The 26,089-nt window shown below is 41.9% G+C and overlaps 1 protein-coding gene and 1 non-coding gene across 28 annotated transcripts in view; both read right to left on the reverse strand.

Moving 5' to 3' along the window:
- The window catches only part of Kalrn (kalirin RhoGEF kinase), a 626,048-nt gene that overhangs the window by 445,691 nt on the left and 154,268 nt on the right, over window positions 1-26,089 (reverse strand). For all 27 annotated transcript variants that reach the window (XM_078044068.1, XM_078044066.1, XM_078044074.1 and 24 more), the window contains exon 2: window positions 2,400-2,474. In XM_078044068.1, the coding sequence (XP_077900194.1) occupies window positions 2,400-2,474 (75 nt within the window). The remainder of the gene's footprint in view (window positions 1-2,399; window positions 2,475-26,089) is intronic.
- LOC120884640 (small nucleolar RNA SNORA1) lies at window positions 15,201-15,330 on the reverse strand. Its single transcript, XR_005727063.1, has one exon. It is a non-coding gene; the product is annotated as a small nucleolar RNA SNORA1 (small nucleolar RNA).

Consider the following 26,089-nt stretch of genomic DNA (forward strand, 5'->3'; position numbering starts at 1 on the left):
TCTACCCACCACCTTCCTTGCCTTGTTCTTTCCTTTTCGTAAAGAAACACAATGGTTATACTGCATCGTTTAATTTGGGGTTTATTTATTTTATTTTTGTGTTTTGTCTCCTGAAACCTCAGGTTGCATAGGTTTTTGTTGTTGTTATTTTTGTTCATGTTTTAGACGTAGCCAGTCATTAACTGCCTGACACCTTCAGAACCCGTCCCAGGCACAGAAGGGCAATGTTCCCTAAGCCCCAAAGCTCCTGGCACACAGGCATGGCTGAGCAAGGCCTACCCCAGGCTGCTCACCAGGCTGCTGGGCTCACGTGGAAAGGAGCTATGCACCCCCAGCTCCTTCCTCCAGCTCTGGGCCATTTCTACCTGCCGCATCCCTGACTACTTTCCTGGCATGCTGCTTCTGTGAGATCCATGAAGTCAATTCTCTACTACCTGAGAAGGTTTTTGCTGGGTCTTCCTTTCCTGGCCCTGCCTCAGGGTCCTGACTGAAAGCACATGGAGAAAATGAGCCATGAACAATCAAACAAGGGTCACCCTGTCAGAGTGTACCATGTCTGCCTTCATATGCTCCAAACTGATGCAGAACAGGATGGCATCAGAGCTATGCATTAAATCCAGGAAGGCTTCCTGTAGGAGGATCGGACTTCAGAAAAAGAGAAGTTCAAACCAGGAGAAGGTGTGAGGAAGGCACTGCCAGGGAAGGAAGACCTCCCATGAGAGAAAAGGGAGGATCAGCAGGATACCCAGGGGACAGGAAGGATCTCAGGTTAACTAAGGACCATAAAACAAAAGAAGGTGAGTTATGGGCCATGTCCCCTGAGCCCAGGCTGCGGGGAGAAGCAGGCATGAGGGGCTTGGCACTGCCCAGGGGTCTCCAGGACTTCCACGCAGTCTTTCTATATGCTCAGCAAGCACTCTGAATCCAAGTTCACGGTAGGGTTGTCTCACTTATGCCTCACACACACTGAAATCATGCTCAAGATCCTCCCAAGGGGTTGTTCAGCCTACGCCTCCCCATGTTTGGTGATGGGGACTCACTTCCTAAGAAGATATGCAACACTAACACTGATAGGAAATGCAGCTTCCTCATCAGTGTCATCCTAACAGCAAAATGGCATAAAAAATAACACCATAATACTTCTACTAGGAATAGAGAATGCGTTAGTGTCCTACAAAGGATTCTGCAATCCTGTTGCATGCCTGCTTCTCCTCCCACACCTAATTCTGACTCGTTGGTCTCTTGCCTTCCTGATGACATAGGAGATGACTGGTGCTTGTTGTCCCCTTCCTCACTTCCCCTCCTCACCCCTTTCCATTTTGGCTGTTCCCAGCAGCCAGGCCAGCAATGCCTGTGAACTGAACCTCTATGCCAGGGAGAATGTACTCTGACTCCAGGGCTGCTCCATGTAGACAACAAAAATAACCCAGAAATAAAGGCTCAGCCCACAAGTCTTAACACTTGGGTGTGTTTCTCAAAATGGGATCCCTGTCTGCTCACACTGCCATCAGCCCAGCCCAGACCTCAGACCCTGCCAGAGGTTCTGATCCAGCTGGCCTAAAGTGGAACTGCCAAGCGTGTGGCAATCTGTTACAGCACCAATGGAATACACACATACTACCTAAACAAATGCCATGTGGCTGGGTTCCAATAAAACTTAATTTACAAAAATCTGTGGCTACCTACAGGCTGAAGATTGTTGAGCCCTGAATTATATGTTAAAAGGTCGGGTGCACAATATGAGTGGGGGAGAAAAGACAGGAATCAATATTTGGAAGTCAGAACAAAACACCTAAATACAAACATGCAAGAATTCCCTTTGCCAAGAAGGATAAGGAGAAGCCAAAAAAGTTTTTCTTTCTTATTTATTTATCGGCACTAGGGATTAAATCCAAGGGTGCTCTACCACTGAGCTATATCCCCAGCCCTTTCCATTTTATTTTTATTTTGAAGACAGGGTCTTTCTAAATCACTTAGGACCTCATCAAGTTGCTGAGGCTGGCCTCAGCCTCCTAAGTAGCCAGGATTACAGTTGTATGCCACTATACCTGAATTTTTTTTTTAAATCTCCTCAACATGTTCCACTCAGAAATGAATATGAGCAAAGCCTCTTCCATCAGCAGCTTCTCTCAGAGATCCTGGGCAGCTCTGGCCATGGCAGGCAGGGTAAGGCAGGAAGAGGCATGAGGGTGAGTGTGGGCCTGTGTGTGGTCCCCCATAACCTCCAGCTGGAGCTAGGATCCTGCTTTATCTGCCTCTCTCAAAGGGAAGAAGCTGATGCTCTAGGCAGGCCACTCCCGTCTTCTCTCTTACTACTACACACAGAAGTGAGTGTCTGAACACGTGTACCTGCAGAACTTCTCCAGGTCCATTACAAATGAAAGTTGATAAATACTCACCAGACACGAAGGCCACTTTTTCCTTTAGGATGGGAAGGACATCAGAAGCTTTCAAACCATCATTCCGAAAAGACCCTGTAGGACGACAAAAACGGGAGAGTAGGGTGAAAGGCCAGCCAGTTGAGCCCCTGGATCCCACCCTCAGCCTCCCATTCCATTATCTGCCAGAAAGCCCTGCAGCCCAGGCCAATGTGGGCAAGGGTCCACAACAGAGAGGACACTTCCCTGTGATGCCAGGTCTCAGGGTAACCAGGGGCGAACCCTCCTGGCCCTTCTCAAGGAGAGGGACAGTCCAAGTCACCTCCCACCCCATTTAAAAAGCCCCATGCCCTGGAGTCAGCCCTGGAAGCCTTGCTGGTGTTGTAAAACTTGAAGATGAAAAAGCATTTTGAGTTGGGTGAGGTAGTGCATGCTTGTCATCCCAGTGACCCTGGAGGCTGAGGCAGGAAGAGCACAAGTTCAAGATCTCCAGCCTCAGCAACTTAGCAAAGGGTCCAAGTAGCTTAGTAAGACCCCTTCTCAAAATAAAATAAAAAAGGCTGGGGGTGTAGAGCACCCATGGTTTCAATCCCCAGCACAGAAAATAAAATAAAAAATAAACAACAAAAAAGCTATTTGTATACCTCTAGAGCCTAGCACAGTGCCTGGTTCACAGTAAGTGCTTAGTAAATATCTGCTGGATTAGTTTACTGATATCAAGATAGATTACAATGCCCTGAATAATTACTTATGCTTTTACTCTAAGTGGCACAATGACCATTAGTTTCATTTTACAAATGGGAAAAGTAAATCACAAAAATCTTATAGCTGGAAGCAAAGTTGATGACAATGACCCTTCTGTATCCTTCCTCTTCCACCCCCCTCCCCACCCACAAAAGGTACAATCCAAAATAGGAGATGATGATACAAAAAGCTCCTGGGAAGGAAATGCCCACCCTTTAGCTCATTCTCTAGGTCACACTTCCTGGTTAGAAAGTCCTTTCTAGGGTCTAGCTAAGCTCCTGTTAGGGGGCTGGATGCAGAGACCTGGGGTTTCAAAAAAATGGAAAATAATGATTTGCTGGAGAAACAGTGGCCTCAGGAGGCAAAGAACAATCTGGCATGGTTGGAATGTGTGGGAAGAAAGGACCCAGCTTCCATACACATACAAAACCTAGGTTGGCCCACTGGACCCCTATGGAACCCAAGTACCCCACAAGATTCTCACAGAGAACGGCGGGAGCTGTGACTGGAATCTATTGTGTATCACCAGTTGGAACACGACACAGGTGGACTCCAGGAGACACGCGGTTAGTTTTATGTCAGCTCTGTGTGATAGACAGAGGCCACAGATCCCCTGCTCTAGGACCTCTCTCTGCTGGGCATCTCCCTTGGGGTCCAAATCTGACAATCTACAGAGGAGAGTTATAGACCAACCCCTCAGTCTAAGCATTGACTCTTCCAAGAAACCCACCTGAGAATTTTGGCAACAACCCCGGATTAAGTTCCCACTGTCATCCTCATACCTCAGTCCTCATGCCCCATCTCTTCCTTCTCTATCCAGGATCCAGGACCTAAGGGCCACTGTGCAGCTTGTCCATGTGTGGTCACGGGTTCTGTGTAATGTCAGTGTTTTTGGTTGAGCTATTCAAACATTCCCAGGACAGAGTCCTCCCCACACAGTTCAGACCGGGCTATCTGCCTGGTTGTGTGCCTACTATAAGAAAACCCAAAGTGTCTAGATTTACAAAATGCATAACTAGGTAACAGTCATTTCCAACAAGAAGATTTTTTACATTATGAAAGGATTTTTTCCAAGGTCTCTTTAAATAAAATTTCCCTTAGTGATTTAAATAGTTTTCATTTGCCCAAAATTGAATTACAAATAACTTTTTTCAATAATACATGTATTAGGTAGAGCCAAGTAGAGCTCAACTAATTAGCCCAGCAGCTCAGAAATTGGTGACCTTGCATATAAAACCTATTTGCACTGGCTGAAGATCCTATGTATCAATCCCCCAGGGCCCTTGTGAAACCAGCTGTTAGAATATATAATAAAGGGTAAGTTCATTGAATGCTAACTCAAACAGGACTAGTAAAATAGCAACGTGTTTTTACCATCAGGTACATGTCTCAATAGATTCATAGTAAATGTTCAATAAATATTTAATGGAAGAATAAATGACTGAATGGAAGTTAACCCTTACTCAAGTGACGTACACAAGGTCAGTGGCATCAGCTGTCACACTAAGCACTGGTGATCTGAGTCAATGATCTCCAGGGTACCACTCAGCCCTAACATGCTAAGACTTTCTAAATCTTTTCTTTATACTTACTGGCCTTTTAGAGCTACAGATTATCAAATTAATCTGCTTTGAAAGAAAATATTGGGATCAAATTCCTTAATGAGACTCAGTGTGCTGTGGGAAGATAAAACAACTGTTCCCTGGCTTTCCAAATCCATTCTTTTCCTGGAATCAGTTTTGAGATTGGGATGCTCAGGGAAGGTCATCCCATTTTTCAGGTAGTACAAGTGGCCAGCGTGGGAGATGAGTGATGGAACACTTGTGAGGCGGCCACTGCAACTGTGATTTCTGAAATGAGGTGTATTTGATAGGACTGTTAAGCCAAAAGCACTAGATCCATGGTACAATAGCTTCCTCCTTTAAAAGAAAAGCCAGTTGAAATAGTAGGCCCCTTGCTACCTCTTGGAGTTGCCATCAGGGAAAACAACACAAACCTGTGGCTATCCTCGTGGACCTGACCCATCATGGGCATTGTGCTTCCTCTTAAGGACAAAGGCATGCTTCACTGGCATTCAGTGCCAATCCCACCCCATTCATGTCCTGCTGCTGTCAGAATTACAAGCCTGCTGTTCTGTTAATTAGCAGAGTTGAAATGCTCTGCATCTATTAGTGAAGTAAAAATTACCACTGCCACCTCCTCAGGATCCTCCAGCATGGGTCTCCTCCAAGACCCATTTCGGCTCTCTTGCCCCAAATGTGTTATACTCAAGTTGCTGCTGCTGCTGCCTATTCTTCCTCACATTTTCCTTGTCACTATTTCCCATGCTAGAAAATGCCAATCATCCTCATTCTGGCTCCCAGCCTCCATGTGTGGTCCCAAGTAGGAATGGCAGAACTGGCCCTTGTGGCAAGGGCCCTGTCTGTGGTTTTGTGGGTCTGGAAAACCCAGTGAATCCCCCAGGGTGGCAGAGTGGCTTGTTCTGCATGCTAGCCTCCCTCAGAGAGCCATCCTAACTTCAACAAGAAAAGAAAAACTACCGAGTGGGGATTTGGAGGTGTAAGCTGCCAGGGTACCATAGGTTGCTCTTCATTTCCTTTCGGTTGTCAGTCACACCCCCTTCATTTGTCATTTAGAAATGACTATAAGTTTTTGAATCTTGTTTCACATGGACCTGAGCTCTGTTTCACCAACAAGATGGCAAATTTCTCAATACTCAAGTTTCTGCCTCTTTTTTTTCCCACTCTATCCCTAGAGCATCCAGGGTGTGAGCCCCCTTGCATTCATTACCACTGCCACCTCCCCAGGATCCTCCAGCATGGGTCTCCTCCAAGGTGACGTTCTACCTCTGATAACCGTTTGTTGTCCTATATGCCTGTCTATCTATCTCTGCTTTGATTTCCCCTGGGAAGAGGATTCCTCTCTTATTTTGTCTTAGTATCACTAAAGCCTAAGATAAGGCCTAGCACATAATTGCTCAAGAAGAATTGATGAGACCCTGAGAACAAAAAGATGTCAAAATTGGACCCAAACAGAGGTTGGCCAAATGAGCTCTTAGAACTCTGCGCTGCAGCACAACAGTGAGTCAGTGCCACTTTGAAAGGAAAGGCTTCCTAAAGGCAAGTTCTAAAGGCTTGCTACTCAAAGTAATAAGCACCACCTACACCTAGGACCTTGTTAAAAAATGCAGAATCTCAGGTTCCAACTTAGACCTACTGAGTCAGACCCTGCGTCTTAACAAGGACCCTGGTGAATCAAAGTACACATTACATTTGGGGAAATATTGGAGTACTAAAGTATGCTTTTCTGTTCCAGAGAGTAATCTTAGAAGCAGGGGGTGGGAGGGTAGGGGGGAACCTCCTTCATCCTGGTATAAACAGGGCCTTTAAAATCAGATCTAATGCTGCTCAGAACCCTTCTGCCCTGCTACAGAAGACCCCTCACCACTGTCCAGGGCTATTCCAGAGATTCAGTATTTGCCCTGTAATACATCCTTGACATTCAGCACTGGCATAGAAAGGCTATCTAGGAGATGGATACTTACCTGCTCCAGGACACTGAGAGTAGACCACTCTGGGTTTTTTGTGAGCCAGAGTGTTCATAAATTGTCTGTCCAAGTTGCTCAGGATCAGGCACCTTAAGCCACTACTTACTTCATCAGCAGATATTTTAATTTCACAACAAATCTTCCTTCATACCCTTCAAGCTCTTCCTTCTCTAACTACTTTCACAGTACTATAAAATCCTCATTGATCATGATTAAGAGAACAAAATGCCATCTCTAGATGGCCCTGGAGGACAGAGAAGCCAGTTTTTGCCTCTTTAGCTCATCTTCTCCTCCATCTACAGGTGCAGACTCTCCAAAGCTGAGCAATACTGGATAAGAACCAGAAAAAGGAGGGGAGCCTCATCCAAAGAGCTCTATATCTAATGAGCACAGAGTGTTCATCTCATGAAATTCACTCCCTCGGAAAAGGGGACCCAATTTCTGCCCTCTAGGAGTTTCCAGTTCCTATTTCCCCCCTGATACCAGGAAGCTACCAGACTCTAAATAAAAGATGAAGTAAGATTCTGAGATTCTGGGGCTGGGAATATGGCTCAAGCTGTAATGTGCTCGCCTGGCATGCGCGGGGTTCGATCCTCAGTACCAAATAAAAAATAAAATAAAGATGTTGTGTCCACCGAAAACTGAAAAATAAATATTAAAAAAGTTCTCTCTCTCCTCTCTCTCTCTCTCTCTCTCTCTCTCTCTCTCTCTCTCTCTCTCTCTCTCTCTCTCTCTCTCTCGAAGAAAAAAAAAGATTCTGAGAATCTGATAAAGACCTCACCTTGTCCCCAACCTGGAAATTCTGATTCCACAGTAACTTGATAATTGGTGCTGTTATCCACCAAGGTGCCAAAACACAAACCTGAGATGCATGTAGGATGCCTCCTTCCTCCTTCAGCACATTTATCAATTCACTCATGTGGTTCTGTTGATTCTACTCCTAAATCTCTAATCCATTTTCCCTATGACGTTTCCCTGACTTCCCCATCAACTTGAGCTGTTCCTAGCCATATCTTATCACTCCTGAATGGCATTTACATTTTCCATTGCACTCTCTATTAACTGATCCTGAAGCCTTGGGGGTGAGGACCCTGTCACACTCATTGTTATACCCCCATACCTATCACAATGCCTGTCACACAAAAGCAGCTCAAAAATATTGAACTGAAACTGAGCACACACCAGTACCAAGAAGATGGTGAGTGTGATGAGGTAGAGGTGATTTGTCAAGGCAGGCTCCTCTGAGGAGGTATCTTTGAATGAACTCTTGAACAAGGAAAGAGCCAAGAGGTGAAGGGAAGCAGCACATGCCAAAGTAGAGAGGAGGGGACCAATAAACAGTGCCACAGATGGAGTTTACCAGCTGAACAGAAAAACAGACTAAGAGACTAGGAGGCTGCAGGTGATCTGGCTCCTGGAAAGCAGTGACCAAGAGGTGTCTGCACATGATTCTGAGGACACAGAGATCTGGGGCTGTGCAAGGGCCAGAGCTGGGTGGAATCTGGCTGGCTCCAGAGGAAGGATGTGGCTCAGAACAGGTCTTGGCCCAGTAGCCTCTGACCCCAATCTCCAGCTCATATTTTGCTCTATGTTTGAGACAGAGAAATTGAGACTCATGACTCCTCCTGAAGCTGGTGGTGGAATGTGGGGACAGGGGCACTGGAACTTTGTCTCTTTTGATTTTCTCCCTAAATCTCAAGAGTGGCAGGAAAGAATATTTGTCTGAGTTACCTCCTGGGAGCCAGCCAGGCCAGAAGACCATGAAGACCCAAAATAGGACTGAATCATAAAGGAAAGAGACTTAAGGGCATGGGTCCTTCTGTGTAGAAAACAGATGAGCAAAACTCTTGGGACATATGTGTAACTGGGGTTTGTAGGGAACTTATTAGTGGGTAAAGATCTTTATTCCCCTCATCCTCCATCTTTTATTCCCCTCTTTCATAAATTGATATAAGAGGAGAGAGACAGGGCAAGAATGGTAGAAAATGATAAGAAAAGGGAATAAAAGCAAGAAATAAAGAGCTGTGTGTGTTCCTATGCTCATGGACTTGCAAAAATAGAGGTGAGAGTTCTTGTCGCCTCTTTACAGACGCTAATGAGCTATTGAGAAAACTGACTGTTGGAAAACTCCTGCCGCAACTATAAATATGTTCCTTGGAGCTCTCTTAAAACAACTACCGTCAAGGCAGGAAGTGTATGCTGAGAAGAAGGAATAAATCTGGCAGTGAAAGCTACTGGGCAGCTTTATGTCAGCAATAGAACACAGCATACAGCAGAGACCCACATGCCTCTTCCCAACCTGGGAACCTGCAGCAAGGCCTACTCCTGAGTCCCTGATCACTGCTACCCACAAATGTCAGGCAGGCTCAGTGGTGTCCCCTCTCCCCCTGCACAGCAGGCAGGCAGAAGAGATGGTATGATAAAGTTCTCTTCCCTAGCCAAGGGACTTCTAGGTCAAGAACATTCAGGAATCTCTGCTAACCTAATTTCAATGCAAATGGGGAGCAAAGCAAAACAACAAAAATGGTTCTCCTTTTGACAGTTGCTTAGAAGTGACCTTTTCTAAGCATGTTGCATGAGGTAGTAGCTGGGAGACTTGAGATGGTAACCAGAGGGACACTAGAGAGGAGCAATGTCTACCTTATCTCAACTGTGACATGCATTTGAACTTCACTCCTTGCAAGGAACATTTTCTGTCCTGCACTGATGTGGGCTGTAAACATTCCCAGGTGCTTTCCCTAATAGCTTCACCACCCCCAGAGTTGGGATGGTGTTGTCTTGTCTGGGTATCACACAGCATGTTCCCTGCTGTTGTGCCACTGTTCACAGCCACAACTGGCTCCTTCACTAGACTCTAAGCTCTTTGAAAGCAGGAAATGGATGCTTATCCTAGTCTCTCCAGTGCCTGCCACATAGCTGGTGCTTAAGGAATGACCCAGAGAATGTCTTTCATATCTACAGTACAATGGTGTCTTCTACCCCAAAGGTGTTTGAATAATTGCTGTGCCTCTTCCCCTCCTGAGCTATCTCTGTTCCTATTTCTACTTCCATCTTCATCTTTCTTCCTCTCTCATGATTCCACATGAACTCTAATCGCAGCCAATTTCAATATTAACTTTCTAAAGTCAATATTAGATATGAAGTCCTAGCTAATGGGCTACTTTTGAAGAGCAGAAGTTTGTAATACTTGCCATAGCTAAATTAGCTCTATTACAGATCACTAATAATTAGCACTTTAAATATGTGGGTAACACTTCTCTAAGCCCAGCTAATGTGCAAACTGTTTCTGTTTATTCTTCACAAGATTTAATATTAGCTTGAATTGAGACCTCAACTGCAATACACACAGGCTCACTCATTCAATCACTCTCCCTCCCCTTCCTTCCCAGAAAAGTTGACATCCTTGGGTGCAGTGCAGATACAATAAAATGGCCACTTCAGAATTGCTTCTCTCCACCCACCACCACTTTTTTTTAAAAAACTGATGACTGTTTTCTAACTGACCAGATTATCTAAAGTGCTCATACTTCACAGATGTTGGTGTTGGTGGTAGATTTATTGTCTTTCTTGTTCCATTGACCACTGCTCCCGGATGGGCCCTCAAACATTAGCCTGTCGGTGATGCATGTGGGTCACCAGCTGAACATTAGCAATATATTTGCTATTATAATTTAGAGAGAGATACAGAAGAGCTCATAGGCAGAAGGTGTATACTGTGGAACTTTGATCATTGGAATCCTCACTTGCAGTTCCTCTCCCTCCCAGCATGAATATCCATAGTATTTAATTTAATCAGGTCATAAAGAAGAAATTGCTGATTTAAAGAGTGGGCTTTGGGTTCTGCCTTTATAGAAGGCAACTCTGGAAGGCATCTAAATATGAAAAAGCCCAGCACCTCTCCAACACATCTCTTTTCTCTCTCTCTCTTCCCCATGTCCTGCAATTCAGGTGTGTGTGGCAATAAAACCCACAACAATGACTGTGCAGCTCAAGCTCTTGGGCACTCCATAGAGCAGTCCCAACCCTCAGCCTTGAGCTTCTCCCTGTTCCCACCTCCACTATTTCTCATTCCCCAATTGTACATCCCTGCCCCAGTCTCAATATAATGGGCAGGGGTAAAAGCAGTGCCACAGGGACATACCAAGCACAGGCTGGTCACATATCAGCCAGACATGAACAATCAGGGTCAAAGTAATAGCCAGTATTACAGAACTGTTGGTACAGCTTGTAGGTGAGAAGGGACACACTCAAGGATGATATTACTGAACAAGCCTTTGCAAACTAAAGTACCCTCCCACCCTTCGAAGATATATATATATGTTGCTGTCCTTGGTCCTGAACTATCATAAAGTTGCTACTCAGAGTGGCTGCTATCTAGGCTGTCTGGGATATGTGAACCAAATGAGAAGGCAGAAGGCAGAGAAGAAAGAGGTGTTAAGATTTAATAGAGAAATAAACAAATGAGAAGAAGCACTTGAAGGACACAGATAATGAGAGATTATTGGAGAGAATAAAAAAGTTGGTTTGATATCATTTTCAAATAATTGCAGTAACCAACAAAGAAAGGTCTGTGCACATACACTCCATCCCACACAAATACTAAACTCCCATGAAAATGAGACCCCATGGGGATGGATATAAATATAAATATATATATATCCCCCCCAATACATGTTTCTATATAAACTGCTTAACCATATCTGAGGTGGATGGGTTAGCCATTAAAGTTTTAAGCAATTTTTTAATAGTTCAAAAAATTTAGTTTTAAAAAATATTTGTTGAAAATCTCTATGAGCCAAGAAAAGTTCTAATCACTGTGGGTTACAAAAATAAACAATATAGAGCTCCTGATTATAAGGAACTTTTAGTTTGGGGGACAGATACCCCATATGTAATTTCAATGTTATGTAAGAAACAATATACAAGTACATATGGAAAAGAGATATTCATAAAATTCCAAATATATAATAATTAACCAAATGCCTAAAAAGTGAATAGCAGTAACAGAAGAAAATGCAAAGGATTATGGGATCATCAGCAAGGCCCTGGATTGGACAAGGTAGTGGTGAGTACTGAGGTCTACCTGGTGGGTCTCAAGGAACAGAGGAGAGCAGACAAGACACAGTGGATTTTTCCCCATGACTTATACTCTCCCCAGAGTAACAGATACATGAGTTAATGTTTGCCAGAGATAAGCACCAAAGCATCCCCATGGAGCTAGAATAACCAGAATCTAAGATAAACTGGCAAGAGGCCATGATCAGGAAAAAGTTTGACATCCGATACCTGCCTTTTCCTTAGGAAAAACCATAACAGTGTCAAATGCTAAACAAGAAACCAGTCATGACTTGAATATATCATGATTTTTTCTCCAGAATTATGGAAAAGAGTGAGGAGCTAGGAGATATCAGCCTAGGTAATCCTAGGTAATCCTCCCCTCTGCTCACCAGGGGACAAAGGTACATGTTCCTGGAGCACCTCATAAACTGAGGCAGGCCTCCTAACCCTGCCTTCATGACATATGTGGTGGGGGAGGGCCAGGAACCTCAGGAGACTGGACGGATATCATTGCCCATATGTCATATGTGTCCATTTTTCTGAGATAGAATCTGTATAAATTTAGTTTTCATAAGATTTTTAAAGGGATTCATGCATGGCTCCCTTGGTTGTGGAGAACCATTGATGTAAAGAAAGTCAAAACAAGACCTTGTCACTTGCCTTGGATTCTAACTACAAAATCCTATCACCAGCCCTGCCTCCCTCATGGCCCACATTCTGATCATCCTGGTTCAGCTGGGACCCAGGACTGGGCTCAATGGCAGAGGAAAAAAACAATGAAATTATTTTAAGTCCTTAGCTTAGATTAAAAAAAAAAAACAAAAACAGCTGAGGACCACGTGGGGGTGAATGAAGCTATGTGCAAGAACCTGTACCCTAAGGATAAGCTTTATCAGAGATGGTTTTTCCTCATTATGGAGTTACTGAGGGACAGAAAACTGGACTGACTGAGGGACAGAAAAACTGGACTGACTTTCATGAAAGCCTTTCAAATTAAAAATAACCCTGGTAACAGAAAGATGACAATTTGACCCAGGACCCCTCCTGGGTTGGCCAGGGTTAGTCAGTAGAAGGGTCTGCAAACTTTTTGAATAAGATTCCCTGGAGCCTGAGTCATAAAAGGATAGGAAAGGGGTTATTTGAGCTGAGGAAGTAGCTTAGCAGTAGAGCATTTGCCTAGCATGTGCAAGGCCCTGGGTTCCTTGTGTGTTCCTAGTCAGCAGACACAGTAGGGCATGTGTGGACACTATTTGACTACTTGCTCAACAAGCCATCTTCTGCAGGGGATGGTGAGCTCTCCCAAGACAGGCACTTTCTAAGAGGCAGTTCACAGTGTTGAGTCAAGCGCAGGTGTTGGATTCGGGATGAACTAAGTCTGACTCCCCACTCCAGAACTTATTATCCATTTGTCACTAGACATCTTTCTTAGCCTCTCTGGTCTCTGTTTCCTACTTGAGATAAAAATACCTTTTTCACTGACTGTGGTTGGTGATTAAGGGAGAAAAATCTATTTGTAGGAACCAGACACACAGCTAATGAAAAGAAAATGTAATGTTCCTTATCTTTCCCCTGTTCATCTTGATATCTTCAACATGAAGTCTTGCTCAGGGTAGATGCTTCATAATAAGTACTGATTATGTGAATGAATGAGTGAATAAATAAGTGAGTGGATTTAAGTGAACTCAGAAAAATGTCACTAAGAACTTTACCCTCACCTTCCCACCACGCATCTCTAAGCCATGCTGCTTACACCCATCTGTGTGGTTACTCTGGCTATTAATTGTTTCCCTCTGCTATTCAACCTGGGATGTTTGGTAAGCTTTCTTACTACTCCTACTCTCCTAAGCCAAGTTTCCCAGAGGTAAAGGAAAGCCTGCCATTGAGCTATTCAGCCAACTAGACACTCATCTCTCCTTCTGTGTCCAGATGACTATGGTCATGGGCGTCTCCTGCCAATGTTTCCCCAACACGAGTCTCTATGTGCTACCGCTGGTAGCAGCGGGCCTTACTCCTTCTTTCCAAGATCCTGTTCCCTTGCCTCTATGAGTGTGTTTCAAACAAAGATGTACAGGTCCAGGTGGTGTTTTCTGGAAAGCACGTCTACTGAAATCACATCCGGATAACAGGGCCACCACCCTAGATGAGGTAGCTCCAACATCTGCTTCTAAACATACCTCAGAGCCCCACTGGAGGGCCACAGCTGCCTGAAAGGCAAAAGAATAACAAGTTTAAGGAGATTCCATGCCCTGTGGCTCTTTTCCTTTCTTAACCTTGAATTGTCAGGTTGTCAGTGAATGGATTCAAAGAGGGAAACCTGTGAGAGAGCTTAAGTTATCCTTCAATACCCAGAACTAGACACAGAGGCATAAGGAAATACAGGCTACTAATTCAGGAGATTCAGGAGTCTGGGATACCTAGTCTTCTTTGGTTTTTCCCAGCTTTCTGGGGAAAAAAAGGATCTTTTATCATGATCAAGGAGCCGTGAGGTTGCTTTGTCTCTGGACAATTGTACATATGTGCTCAGGCACAGCACATATGATAAGAATAACATGAAGATGAGGAGTTAAGGTACTTATCAACATTATACTACTGAAAAATTAGAAACAACCTCAATGTTCAATCACAAGGGATGGGTTAAATAAACCATGATATATCCACTCAAAGTAGCCATTAAATATAATACCAATAAAGAATAACTAATATCTTGGGAAATTTTAGGGTATATAATTCAGTGGGAAAAGTGGATTTAAGAATAGACTATATGAGGGCTGGAGATATGGCTCAAGCAGTAGCGTGCTCACCTGGCATGCATGCAGCCTGGGTTCGATCCTTAGCACCACATACAAATAAAGATATTGTGTCTGCCAAAAACTAAAAAATAAATAATTCTCATTCTCATTCTCTCTCTCTCTCTCTCTCTCTCTCTCTCTCTCTCTCTCTCTCTCTCTCTCTTAAAAAAAAGAATAGAATATATGAAATTATCTGAAACACTCTGTTTATACATACATACATACCACATATATACATGTACACAGTAACTGTTTCTGGAAAGTGGGATTATGACTGATTTTGTAAATGTTTCTTTCATGTTTTTCTGTCAAAAATCTTCTTCTTTATTCTTTTTTTCTTTTAATCAAGTCAAAATTTTTTTATTTAAGGAATTTCCTATTATAATTCCTTGGCTGTCCACTTTAAGGATCCCCTTTTTAAAAGAACTGATGCTTAATCTAGTTGTCCCATCAGCCCTGCACAGTTCTTTTTTTGGGGTGGGGCTTCTATTTTCACTTGAATTATGGAAATACTGATGAGGATTTCACAATTTTCTATCTAAAATATTTGGGATCTTATTTCTTCAAGTAATTGACTTTAGGATCCTGGAAGTTTAATTTCAGACAGTACATATTTCTTTAATCATTTCTAATATTCAAATGTCAACATTTTTCATTACATATTTTCACTCACGAGCTTAAGTAAAATATTACAGTCTCACTGTCACCACTGCAATACATACACTGTGGTGAACGCAGAAACTGTGTCAGTTTAGCCACATTGACCAACTTTGGACACTAATCAACAGTGAGCATTCTCATCTAGAATGAGGCTTTTCTTCTTTCTTCTTTAAATAATTGGAAAAGAGAAAATTCTCTCCTTTTTATGTTAATCTTTCATATGCAAGATCTTTGTAAAACACACACTTAAAACTTAATAATTAAGTTGTGGTTATGATAACATCTGCAAACTCATTTAAAAAGAAAGCTTACTTAAAGTTCAGGACAACTGTGTAATGCAGCTGTTCATTTGCTCTGTAATACAATTTTGTGGCAAATAAAAAATGGCTACCATTTATCACAGATGAAGTTGTCTAAAAGGACCAAAAGCCAAATGAGCTATTAAAAAATTCCATGTTTCATTAAATATCACTTAAAGATTTACCATGCATACAACTCTTGTTTTTTCCAGGAATGCAAGTCACTGAACAAGACTCAAATAAAATAAAATCAACACAATTTTGGATTAAAAGCTATCAATAATAGCAGGTATGTGTTAAGTGAATATCTAAGTACCTACTATGTGCCAAAGTGATTTTGAACTAGTCTGTTATCTAGAAGAATAAACAGATGAAAATAATTACATATCTTTTTGAAATAAAAAATGAATAATGGGTTGAGCTTGTTCTACTAGATATTAAAGTATATTTTTAAGCTACAATTATTAAAAGGTGGAACTGACATAAGAATTAGCATACAAATGAATGGAGCCTGAAACTAGCCATAATATGTATTTGGCATATTTTAAAATCTAATATACAATAAAGGAAGAACATAAAGCAATAAGGGAAAGATAAAGTATTCAATAAACACTACTGGAAAAACTATTTGGAAAAAAGCAAGTTAATTCTTAGCACATCAAAATAAATCTTAGATAAGAAAAATAAATCTTAAAAATGACATATTAAAAAATTAAGAGAAAATATGAATGACTATTTAACTGATCTCTGAATGAGAAAGCATTCTTTAGAATGCTTTAGAAAACAAAAAGGAAAATATTAGGGCTTTATATAAAATTTTAAACTCTATCTCAGATTATGAACAAAATTAAAAGGGCAAATGATACTGTAGGAAAAGGGATGGCACTTGAGAGGATCATGTCAAGTGAAATAAGCCAAACTCAGAAGTCAAGGGTTGTATGATTTCTCTCATATGAGGGAGGTAGAGAGGAAAAAGAAAAAGCAAGGTGGTGGGTAGTAGGGGAATCTCAGGAAAATTGAAGGGAGATCAGTAGAGCAGAAGTAAAGAACCGTGTTGGGGGGAATAGTAAGGAATGACATTGGGCAAGTTAATTGTTAATTGTGTTCATGTGTGGAAAATGTAACAAAAGTCCCACAATTATGTACAATTATAATGCACCAATAAAAAGGGGTAGGGGATGACAAGCTGGGAAACATTTATAAGAAATATGATAAACTATTAGTATTATTCCTATTGGAAGAACAAAGAATAGAAATACGCATTTCAAAAAAGAAGGAAATGACTAATAAACATTAGAAAAAGTAGTCAACTAGTAATCAAAGAAATGTAAACTAAACCATGAGATTGTTTAAAATTCATTAAATTTACAAAGATTTTTAAAATGTAATAATCCTCAATTCTGGCAAGGATTCAGTTACCCATTCCTGTTAAGACAAGTAAAATGGCTTCAATCTTTCCAGAAAGAAATTCGGTAATGTGAATCACAATCATAGTACTATGTATAACCCCATGTCTATCCTAAAGAGCTAAGGGAAAATGAGGACAATATTTGAAGATAAGAGATTTCATATAGCATGTTTTATTGTGGCCCTAAACTGCAAACAGCCTAAACATCCAACAGAAGGCAATAGTTAGATAAACTTGAGATAGGTACAAATGGAATAACAATCAGCAATTAAAATTTTTGTCTTGAGTGATTTTTTAATTTCATGGAGAAATACAATATGTTAAGTAAAAATAATACCTGTACCATGTAGGTTAGGTTGAATCAAACAAAACTGCTGAGACTCAGCTGCATTTAGAACTTTTAAAATTTTGATTTGGTATGATCCAACATACATATATAATACATTTCTATGTTGTGGGATTATGGAGATGCTTCGTTTTCTTATTTCTACTCTTCTATAATTTTCTAATTTTCTACAGTCAAAATATATTAAAATTATAATGTTGTAAAAGTAGATGAAGACCACATCAAGGAACAGTCACCATGAGGCTGGGGTTATGGCTCAGTGGTAGAGCACTCACCTTGCATGTGCAAGGCCCTGGGTTCAATCCTCAGCACCACATCTAAATAAATAAAATAAAGTTATAAAAGAAAAGGAAAGAAATAGTCATGATTCAAATCTATGTTAAAGCACTTTTCTTTTCTGGAAATGCTCCAAAGTAGAGAAAACAGAAGCAAAAGTAGATATGTGGGATTACATCAAACTAAAAAATTTCTGCCCAGCAAAGGAAACAAATCTTAACAGAGACAACCTACAGAATAGAAGGGCAGGCAGCCTCCTCCCAGTACTGCTGCTGTCACTCAACAAGCTGGGACTGAGACTCCTGCCCCTGTCCCAGGGTGGGCTCAAGGGAAGCAGGCAGGTCTATGGACTTAGAAGAGGGCAACCATCAGCCTCTCCCCAATAGCACACTGGTGGTGTGTAACCCCAGTTTCACAGCCTAATATCCTACTGTGTTCCATATTCTAGCTGGATGTTTGTTGGGAGTCCTCGTTCACTGTATGATAAGGACTCACAACTCTTGGTGACATGCCCTCTCCCAGCACTTCTTGACTATGACCTTCATGGAGCTCCTGAGTCTTTTGGGGTGCCAGAAGGAATGCCAGACTTGAAGTCAGAAGACTGGGGTTCAACTCATATCAGCTAAGCAACTTGGGGGAACCTCCTCATCCTCTCCACCTAAAACTTCCTCAAAGGGACATTTCAAAGTTGCTTCGCTATGGTTCAAATCAACTTAGGGAAATCAGTTTGCAAATTGCAAAGCCCTACACAAAAGGAAGGTATGAGTTATAATGCCTTTTTGTGAATACAATTATGGGTGGAATACTCAGCTGAACTTGAAGCATGCCTGTGCTTTTAGTCTCTGGCTAAAGCCCTCTCACCCTTCACACCACCTCAGGGAAGGTAGACCCCTGTGTCCATGATTTCAGCCAGAGAAGTTCTGGTTATCCTTCCCCTACCTACATATCCCTGCTGTCTCAGGTAATAGGACATAAATATTCCGACCACAACCCTGAACTCTTAGCAGGCACTAGTCTGCCTGTTATATATGGGGCAGAATGCCAGATGGTTGTGTGACTATGTTCCTGTTCTCATTTGGGGAACCCCGGGAATGTGATTCCCAAAGTGGGGAGAGGTCTGTGTCAAAGTAACCAAAGTTACCTCCTGAATACCTATACATGTAATTGTCTCAGTATACCCACTACAACACACAGAAGAACCAAACAAAATGCCAGCCACAGTAGAGTCCTATCTCCATCAGCCACTTTCTCTCTTGAAACTGAATGCATCCTTGAAACCTCTATCACCACAGCCAGTGATGGAGCATCATCCAGGAAGAAGCTGGGCCTCCACCCTTCACATCTTCCCAGCCTCCCAGACAAAAACACCTCCTCTTCTTATCATCTCTCCCACTACCTTCATCCAGAAGAATGTCTTACAAATAGCCCATGCCAGCAGGCTCAGTGAATTGAAGATAGGCAACAGTCATTTTTCCCTCAGTGTACTGGACTCAGATGAAATATGCCCTATTCCATGGGGACCCCAACAGGGATGCAACAAAGCAGACTCAAATCTAAAGTATCAGGAAGTAGAAGTCTTTATGAAGTTTCTAGTTTCTTACTTACAGAAAGGGAAACTGAGAGTCAGTAAAAGACTCAACGTCACATGATGAGTCTGTCACCCCCATCTCAGTCAAGCATTCTCTGCTCCACTCCATATGGCTTGAAGGGACCCCACTACCAATGCATGTGTATTAAGATGCCAGGATAGATTGATGCTAGCTTCCAGCTTTGCCATCTATTTCACTACTTGCTGTGTGTGGCTAATGAAATTCTAAATAATCAAGTTAAATTTAAAATTCCCTTCCTCAGTCATATGAGTTACACTAAATGTGGTTAATAGTTATCATTATTGGTCAGCTAAGACAGGAAACATGCCTATCATGGCAGAAAGTCCTATTGGCAGGATGGAGTTAAATAGATAAATGTACTACAGATGATTAAGTTCCCTGAGGGCAGGATCAGTGTCAAGGTTTCCCTTGGAATGTACTCCATTCCCCACAACCAAGAACTGAATGAATGAAAGCACAGCCCATGTTACAATCAATGAGGGCTCAGCCAGTGAGGACCCAGAGTCCGAGAAACACATCTGCCTCCCAGGAGAGCCAAAGACATGGCCTTCCTTGGTTTATGCACACAGGTCTACGGAAGAAAACAAGTGACTTTCTGTCTCCTTGCATCTTTTTTCAAAAAGTCTGATCATTAATTTTTGAAACCTGGTCAGACTTTCCATTGGGAACCAGAACTGTTGATCACTGACTGCCAAGGCTCATGCAAGTACCCTTGAGCTTCAGCTACTTGGGGAGATGGCTGGGCTAGATGGCTGAGGAGCCTAGACAAGAAGGGAAATCTTCAGGTTCCCTCACAGGAAAAAATTCTTCACAAAGCTAAAAGACTCAATGTTTTCTACAGAAAAATGGAAAACTTGCACATATGATTATTCATACTGCCCCTCTCTAGGGTCAATGAAAAGCTGAGTGTCTTACACGAGGCTACCATGCTTGACCTGAGCCAACCTGCCCATTGGTTTTTGAAGTCTGCAGCTCAAATTGCAGAAAGGCAAGACATCCTCAAAGACTGGTGAGCATTTCCCTCAAGGAAGAAACCCTTTGCAAACAGGTTTGCACTTGTTTTGATCATTCAAAAGGATGCATAATAGCCTGATTAAGAACATTTCTGCCAATAAAAAAATTGAATTTAAGCCAGGTGCATTGGCACACACCTGTAATCCCAGTGGCTGGGGAGACTGAGGCAGGAGGATGGTGAGTTCAAAGCCAGACTCAGCAACTTAGCAAGGATCTAAGCAACTCAGTGAGATCCTGTCTCTAAATAAAATATAAAAAAGGGTTGGTGATGTGGCTTACTGGTTAAGCATCCTGGGTTCAGTCCCTGGTACCCACCCCTTGCAAAAAAAAAATGAGTTTTAGAAATTTCTGGATATAATCCAGGCACAGTGGTGTATGTTTGTGATCCCAGTGACTCAGGAGGCTGGTCAAGTTGAAGACAATACTCAGCAATTTACAAGACCCTGTATAAAAAGAAAAATATACAAATGACTGGGAATTAGCTCAGTGTGTGTGTGTGTGTGTGTGTGTGTGTGTATTGTAAAGCCTCCAATAAAGATAGATTTTTAATTATAAAGGAGCATTCATTAAAATAAGACTAAAAAGGAGAAAAATTAGCTACTTAGAGGCCAGAAAAAGAGCAGACCCACTGGATATTTTCAACACCTGAAGTTCTAATGATATATGAGACAAGGACTTTTCCTTAATCTATTGACTCAGTTAAGAGTGACCCATACAATTAATGTTGAGCATTAATAAGTGCATACTGAACATTCTGTTTCTTTTCTATAGGTCATGCTATTTTTTATTTGTTCACATCTTATTGCATATAATAATTCATATTGCAACTCTTGTTTTAAACATTTTTTCTTATTGCAACAAAGTTCTCTCTTGGTTTGAAATGCACTACCCTATCCTTCACCTGAAACATTCATCAATGTCCAACTCATAAAAAGGAACTTAGCATTACTATTACTCAGTTTTCCTTTCTGTAAAATGCATGTAAACTAACCTCCTAATGCTATTGTGAGAATTAGCTGAGGTTATATGTGTGCTTGTGGTTGGTAGATGGCAGGTGTCCAGTAAGTGCCAAGTGATGGAGTGAATGAATGAATCAATGAGGCGTCTGGACTGTGTGACTGATTTGTCATGGGTCTCAGCTGTACAAACCTGGGAGCAGCCAAATTGCAGAAACCATTCACAATTTAAGATACAATCATCCACATGCTGTCAGCTCCTGAAATTGTAGGCACAAGAACTGGGAGGAAATATACTGCCTCCAGAGAGCATGCCTTACAAATTCAGATAATTATAAAAGTGAAAACATTATAGTTCCCACATTAAAAAATCTCCCTCACCCCCTTTCTATTTGCAGTGGCACATGCCTATAATCCCAGCAGCTTGGGAGGCTGAGGCAGGAGAATCACAAGTTCAAAACCAGCCTCAGCAACTTAGCGAGGTGAGGCCCTAAGAAGTTAGTGAGACCCTGTCTCAAAATAAAATATAAAAAGGGTTGGGGATGTGGCTCAGTGGTTAAGTGTCCAAAGGGTCAATCCCTGGTACAAAGAAAAAAAAAATCTTCCCTCAACTATAAAATTCTATGATTCTACATGCAAATGGGAAGAATAGTTAACAATCTATCATTTCAGCTTTGGTGCTCTAAGATTAAATCTTTCTCTCAAAATCCAGATGTAGATTTGAAAGTGTCCACCCTTCAACTAAGGCCCAGGCATCTACAGAACAACTGAGCCATAGCTAAAAGATTGTTCCATGCTAACAGTGCTATTGATGTAGAAAAGAGCTTTGGACACAGAATCCAAAGACCTGAGTTTCCTTTGGGGCTTTTTCTTATTTCTCTTTCACTCTCTGGCCTGCATTTTCAACACCAGTAAAATAAACAAGCCAGACAAAATGATGGCTGAGACTGTCCCCTCCCCAGCTGTTCCATTCCCTAATTCTGCTTTGCTGTAGAAAAGATAATGGCCTGTAAGAAGTTAGGGAAGGCGGCATCCCAGAGGAGAAGTGAGAACCTCAGGGGTGAGAATCACGCTGGGGAAATACCATATTTAATGAGTTGTAAAATGCATCATTAGTTTACATGCCATTAAGAAAGAAAAAAAACTGCTGCCAATTAAACTGCCACACACCATAAACTATAAGATGCACCCTGATTTCAGAGATGGAAAAATGTGTGCATTGGGGGGAAAACATCTTAGAATCAATAAAATAAGGGTGCTTGGTAAATCCTAGGCACTGAGCTAAGTGTCTTATACATATTAGTTTATGTAACCCTAAAACAATGCTGCAAAATAATTGGAAGTATGTGAAAGATCAGCATTTTTACAGAAAAGAAAACAGGTACAAAAGGTTTATAGAATTTGTTTAAGGTCATGTGATCGTATGTATAAGAAGTAAGATTTGAACCTACAACTATTTTACTCCAAACTCCATCTTCTTAAGCCTCTGCTCTTTGAAGAAAGGCTGGGGCGTTTGGTAAAGGGTGAAAATGATTTATCTGATGGAGATAGAACTAAAATACAAATTGTCAGGACTTATTAAAGGAACTTACTAGAATGAATACATTAGAAAAAAACTTTAAAATTATATTATTTAAGCACATATTTTATAGGAGGATCACAAGTTCAAGACCAGCCTCAGCAATTTAGCAAGACCCTGTTTCAAAAAATAAAAAAGACCGGGGATATATCTCAGTGATAAACTCTTGCTTCAATCGCCTATGCCAAAACAAAACAAAATTAAACAAATTGAAGCCCAGAGGGGTTGTGTGATTTGCCCAAGGTTACACAACCAGTTAATGCAAAAGCTAGGATTCTAGAATTTTGCCAGTTAATAAGATCAAGCTTCCAAGACTACAGTTTCCCAAATCCACCATTCTTGTCTTTCCAAGTTCTAGAATTTCATCCATCTATGATTCTTCTTCTTTTTATTTTGTTTAGTTTTTTTTTTTTTTTTTTTTTTTATGTGGTGCTGGAGATCAAACCCAGTCCCTCATGCATGCTAGGCAAACGCCCTACCTTGGAACCCAGCCCCAGTCCCATCTCCATGATTCTTAATGGTTTCTCAGTGACCACATAGCAAATCCCTTCAGGCCAGGGCTGCAGAGTCCTTTCAGAGCAGTATGGATGGAGAGATGACCTTCTAATTTTCCAAAGCTCTAAGAAGCTAGTACATTACTCTTTCTGTTTTGTAAACACACATGTAAAAGGAAGCTAATAACACCAACCTCACAGAGAGATAATGCAGATGTCGACATGACACATAATGGGTAGGCATTTCATGGGAGTTATTATAGCTATGACTCTTTTTTGGTGGGGGGAGGGTACCAGGGATTAAACTCAGGGGCACTTGACCACTGAACCACATTCCCAGCCCTATTTTGTATTTTATTTAGAGACAGAGTCTCACTGAGTTGCTTGGTACCTCGAGATCCTCCTGCCTCAACCTCCCAAGCCTGTGGGATTAAAGGCAGAGGCCACCACCACCAGCATGGCTATGACTCATAGTCATTTAGGGCTTTTACTGTCCCCTCACCTTTCTTGGCCAATGGATCTTATATTATATTTTCATTTTCCAATTTAAAGTACATTCCTGTGACTGGAGACAGTGGAAGCAGGAGAACAGGCCTGCATCCTGGCCTTCTCCATCTCCCTTTATAATACACCATCCTCCTCCAGCAGAGAGCCAAAACCCTCCACTCTCATTACTGTTCACAAGCTTGCCTCCTTTTGGCTTTGGTCCAGTTCTCTGCCCTTCCATTAACTTTTTGTATAAGGCCTGTAAAATTGAGTTTCTTGAAGACATCCCTTTCTTTTCATAATTCATCCTGCTTGTCTTAAAGTGAAGGCCATCCCCTTTCCAAGGAATAGGCAGCCCTCCAGATTTCACAGCATTTGAAGCTCAAGGTCAAGGCAATTTATGTTCAACCTTCCAGCCATTAGTTTGAATGTCAGTACAGGAAAAGCCCCTTCCTACCATTTTAGGAATCTTTGTGTTTCTACTTACATACGTGTTAGAAGACAATGTGTGATAATTATGTTTGCAAGAGAAAGGGCAGGCCCTCAAGCCTGGAAGTGGAAAATGCCAAACAAGCTGAATGGCCAGGATGTAGGCTGACTTAATAGCCCTACTTTCCATCTTAAAGACACCTAACTGTGGAGAAAGCCTGTACCCAGCCTCATAGTCAACCTGTCTGTGGAAGCTCAGCTGGGGAAGTCAGCAGGCACATCCAAGGACCAGCTCCCCTGAGGACAGCTGACCTCAGGAAGCACAAGCTTTGTAAATCAAGCATCACAAGAGCCTAGATTTCAGCTCCTGCCTTCCTAAGCCCTGCCTAGCTGTGGTTTTGTTCTTCCTGCCTTTGTGGGACTTTGTGGTGGACGATTGCTACCATTTATTAAAACTTTCTGCCTAGGTGCATGCTCCCAGAGTGCTTTATGTATTGTTTAATTCTCACACCTACCCTCAGGGTACATACCATTTTCCACACTTAATAGATGAAAAACTGAGGATTAGAGAAATCAAATAATTTATCCAAAGTCACAGATCTAGGAAAGGATGAAGTCAGGGTTTAAATTCAGGTCTATTCTATTCCAAAGCCTGTACACACAACCTCTCAGCTATGGATCTGTCTCATCAAGTAGCCAAGTCACCCTAGTCAAGGCACATCTAGAGCTTCTCTTTCCAGGGGTGGGACCTGGCTATGTTTGGTGCAGTCTCAGATATAACATCTGCTGTGCCTGGGATAAGCCCCAGTCCTGAGTTTTTGTGAAGTCCCAGATAGCCAGATCACTGGGTTTCTGCCTCAGTTTTCTTCTGTGCCCTGCAGTTAGCACCCTCTGAAACCCACCTGACTATTTAGGACCTTGCACACCCCTTGCTATGACCCTGTCTTGGCAAGGATTAGAAGGAAAGATGTCTTAGACTCTGTGTCCCCCCAACTGGAGGGGCCTTCCAGAATGGAGTGATGCCTGAATAGTGGAGAACCACAGACTCACATGATCCTGAGTTGTGGACTCTGGTGACACCACCACCCCCACAACTTCTCACTTTGGGTGGTGGTGCTGGACTGAACGAAACTTGCTTTTGTGATGCTCTGCTGAGTCCCATGAATTTCACTGCTGCTAGTCTTTTCCAGCCCAATAACTCAGCAGACATCCTGCCAATCTCTTCAAGAGTCCCAAGTGCCAATCTTGTTGTGGGACAGGAAGACAGATTTCTTCATGTAGCCAAGTGACTAAAATTGACTTTAAAAAGTCAAATAATTACTTAAATTAAAATGAAAAGTTCTTTGTAACTCCAATCCTAGTGACTATCAATAATTATAAACACAACAGCAAATACTTTACCCATTTCAAGTGTTGATTTGAAACCAGCTGGTACACCAAGCAAAACATTCCAGTCCTGGAAAGTTCTGGGAATTCATGTAACACAGTAAACCCAACAACTATAAATAAGGCTTAGAAGAAAACTCAGTCTAACCATGAGAATGAAATTGTACTTTTCAACATAAAACCCTAGGAAAAAGCACAAAAATCTCCTCTGGTGACTTAGACTGGCCTATATCCATGGTGGCAGCTATTTCCACCAGTCCATGTAAGGCTGATGCAGAGAGACTGGCCAGAGGCTCACAAGCCCATGCCCTCTTCTAAAGCATACAACTCTGTTACCATTTCTCAGCCTACCCTCCAGTTAGGAGCAGCCATGTGACAGCTCTAACCAATGAAATGTGAACAAAGTGTTACATGCCACTTCCAGGACTGGCCCTTAAAATCACTCCATATTCTCATTCATATTTATTTTCTTTCCCTCCCTCCCCCCCCTCTCTCTTCCTCTAATAGCTAGAAGCAAAGGTTCCAGCCGAAAACCCCAGCCACTGAATGGAAACCAGGACATGAGCAAGAAATATTCTACTATGTTATCCCTAATATTTGCAGATTATTACAACTGTCAAAATACATTGA

This window comes from Ictidomys tridecemlineatus, chromosome 3, assembly GCF_052094955.1.
Source record: "Ictidomys tridecemlineatus isolate mIctTri1 chromosome 3, mIctTri1.hap1, whole genome shotgun sequence".
NCBI classification, from domain to species: Eukaryota; Metazoa; Chordata; class Mammalia; order Rodentia; family Sciuridae; genus Ictidomys; species Ictidomys tridecemlineatus.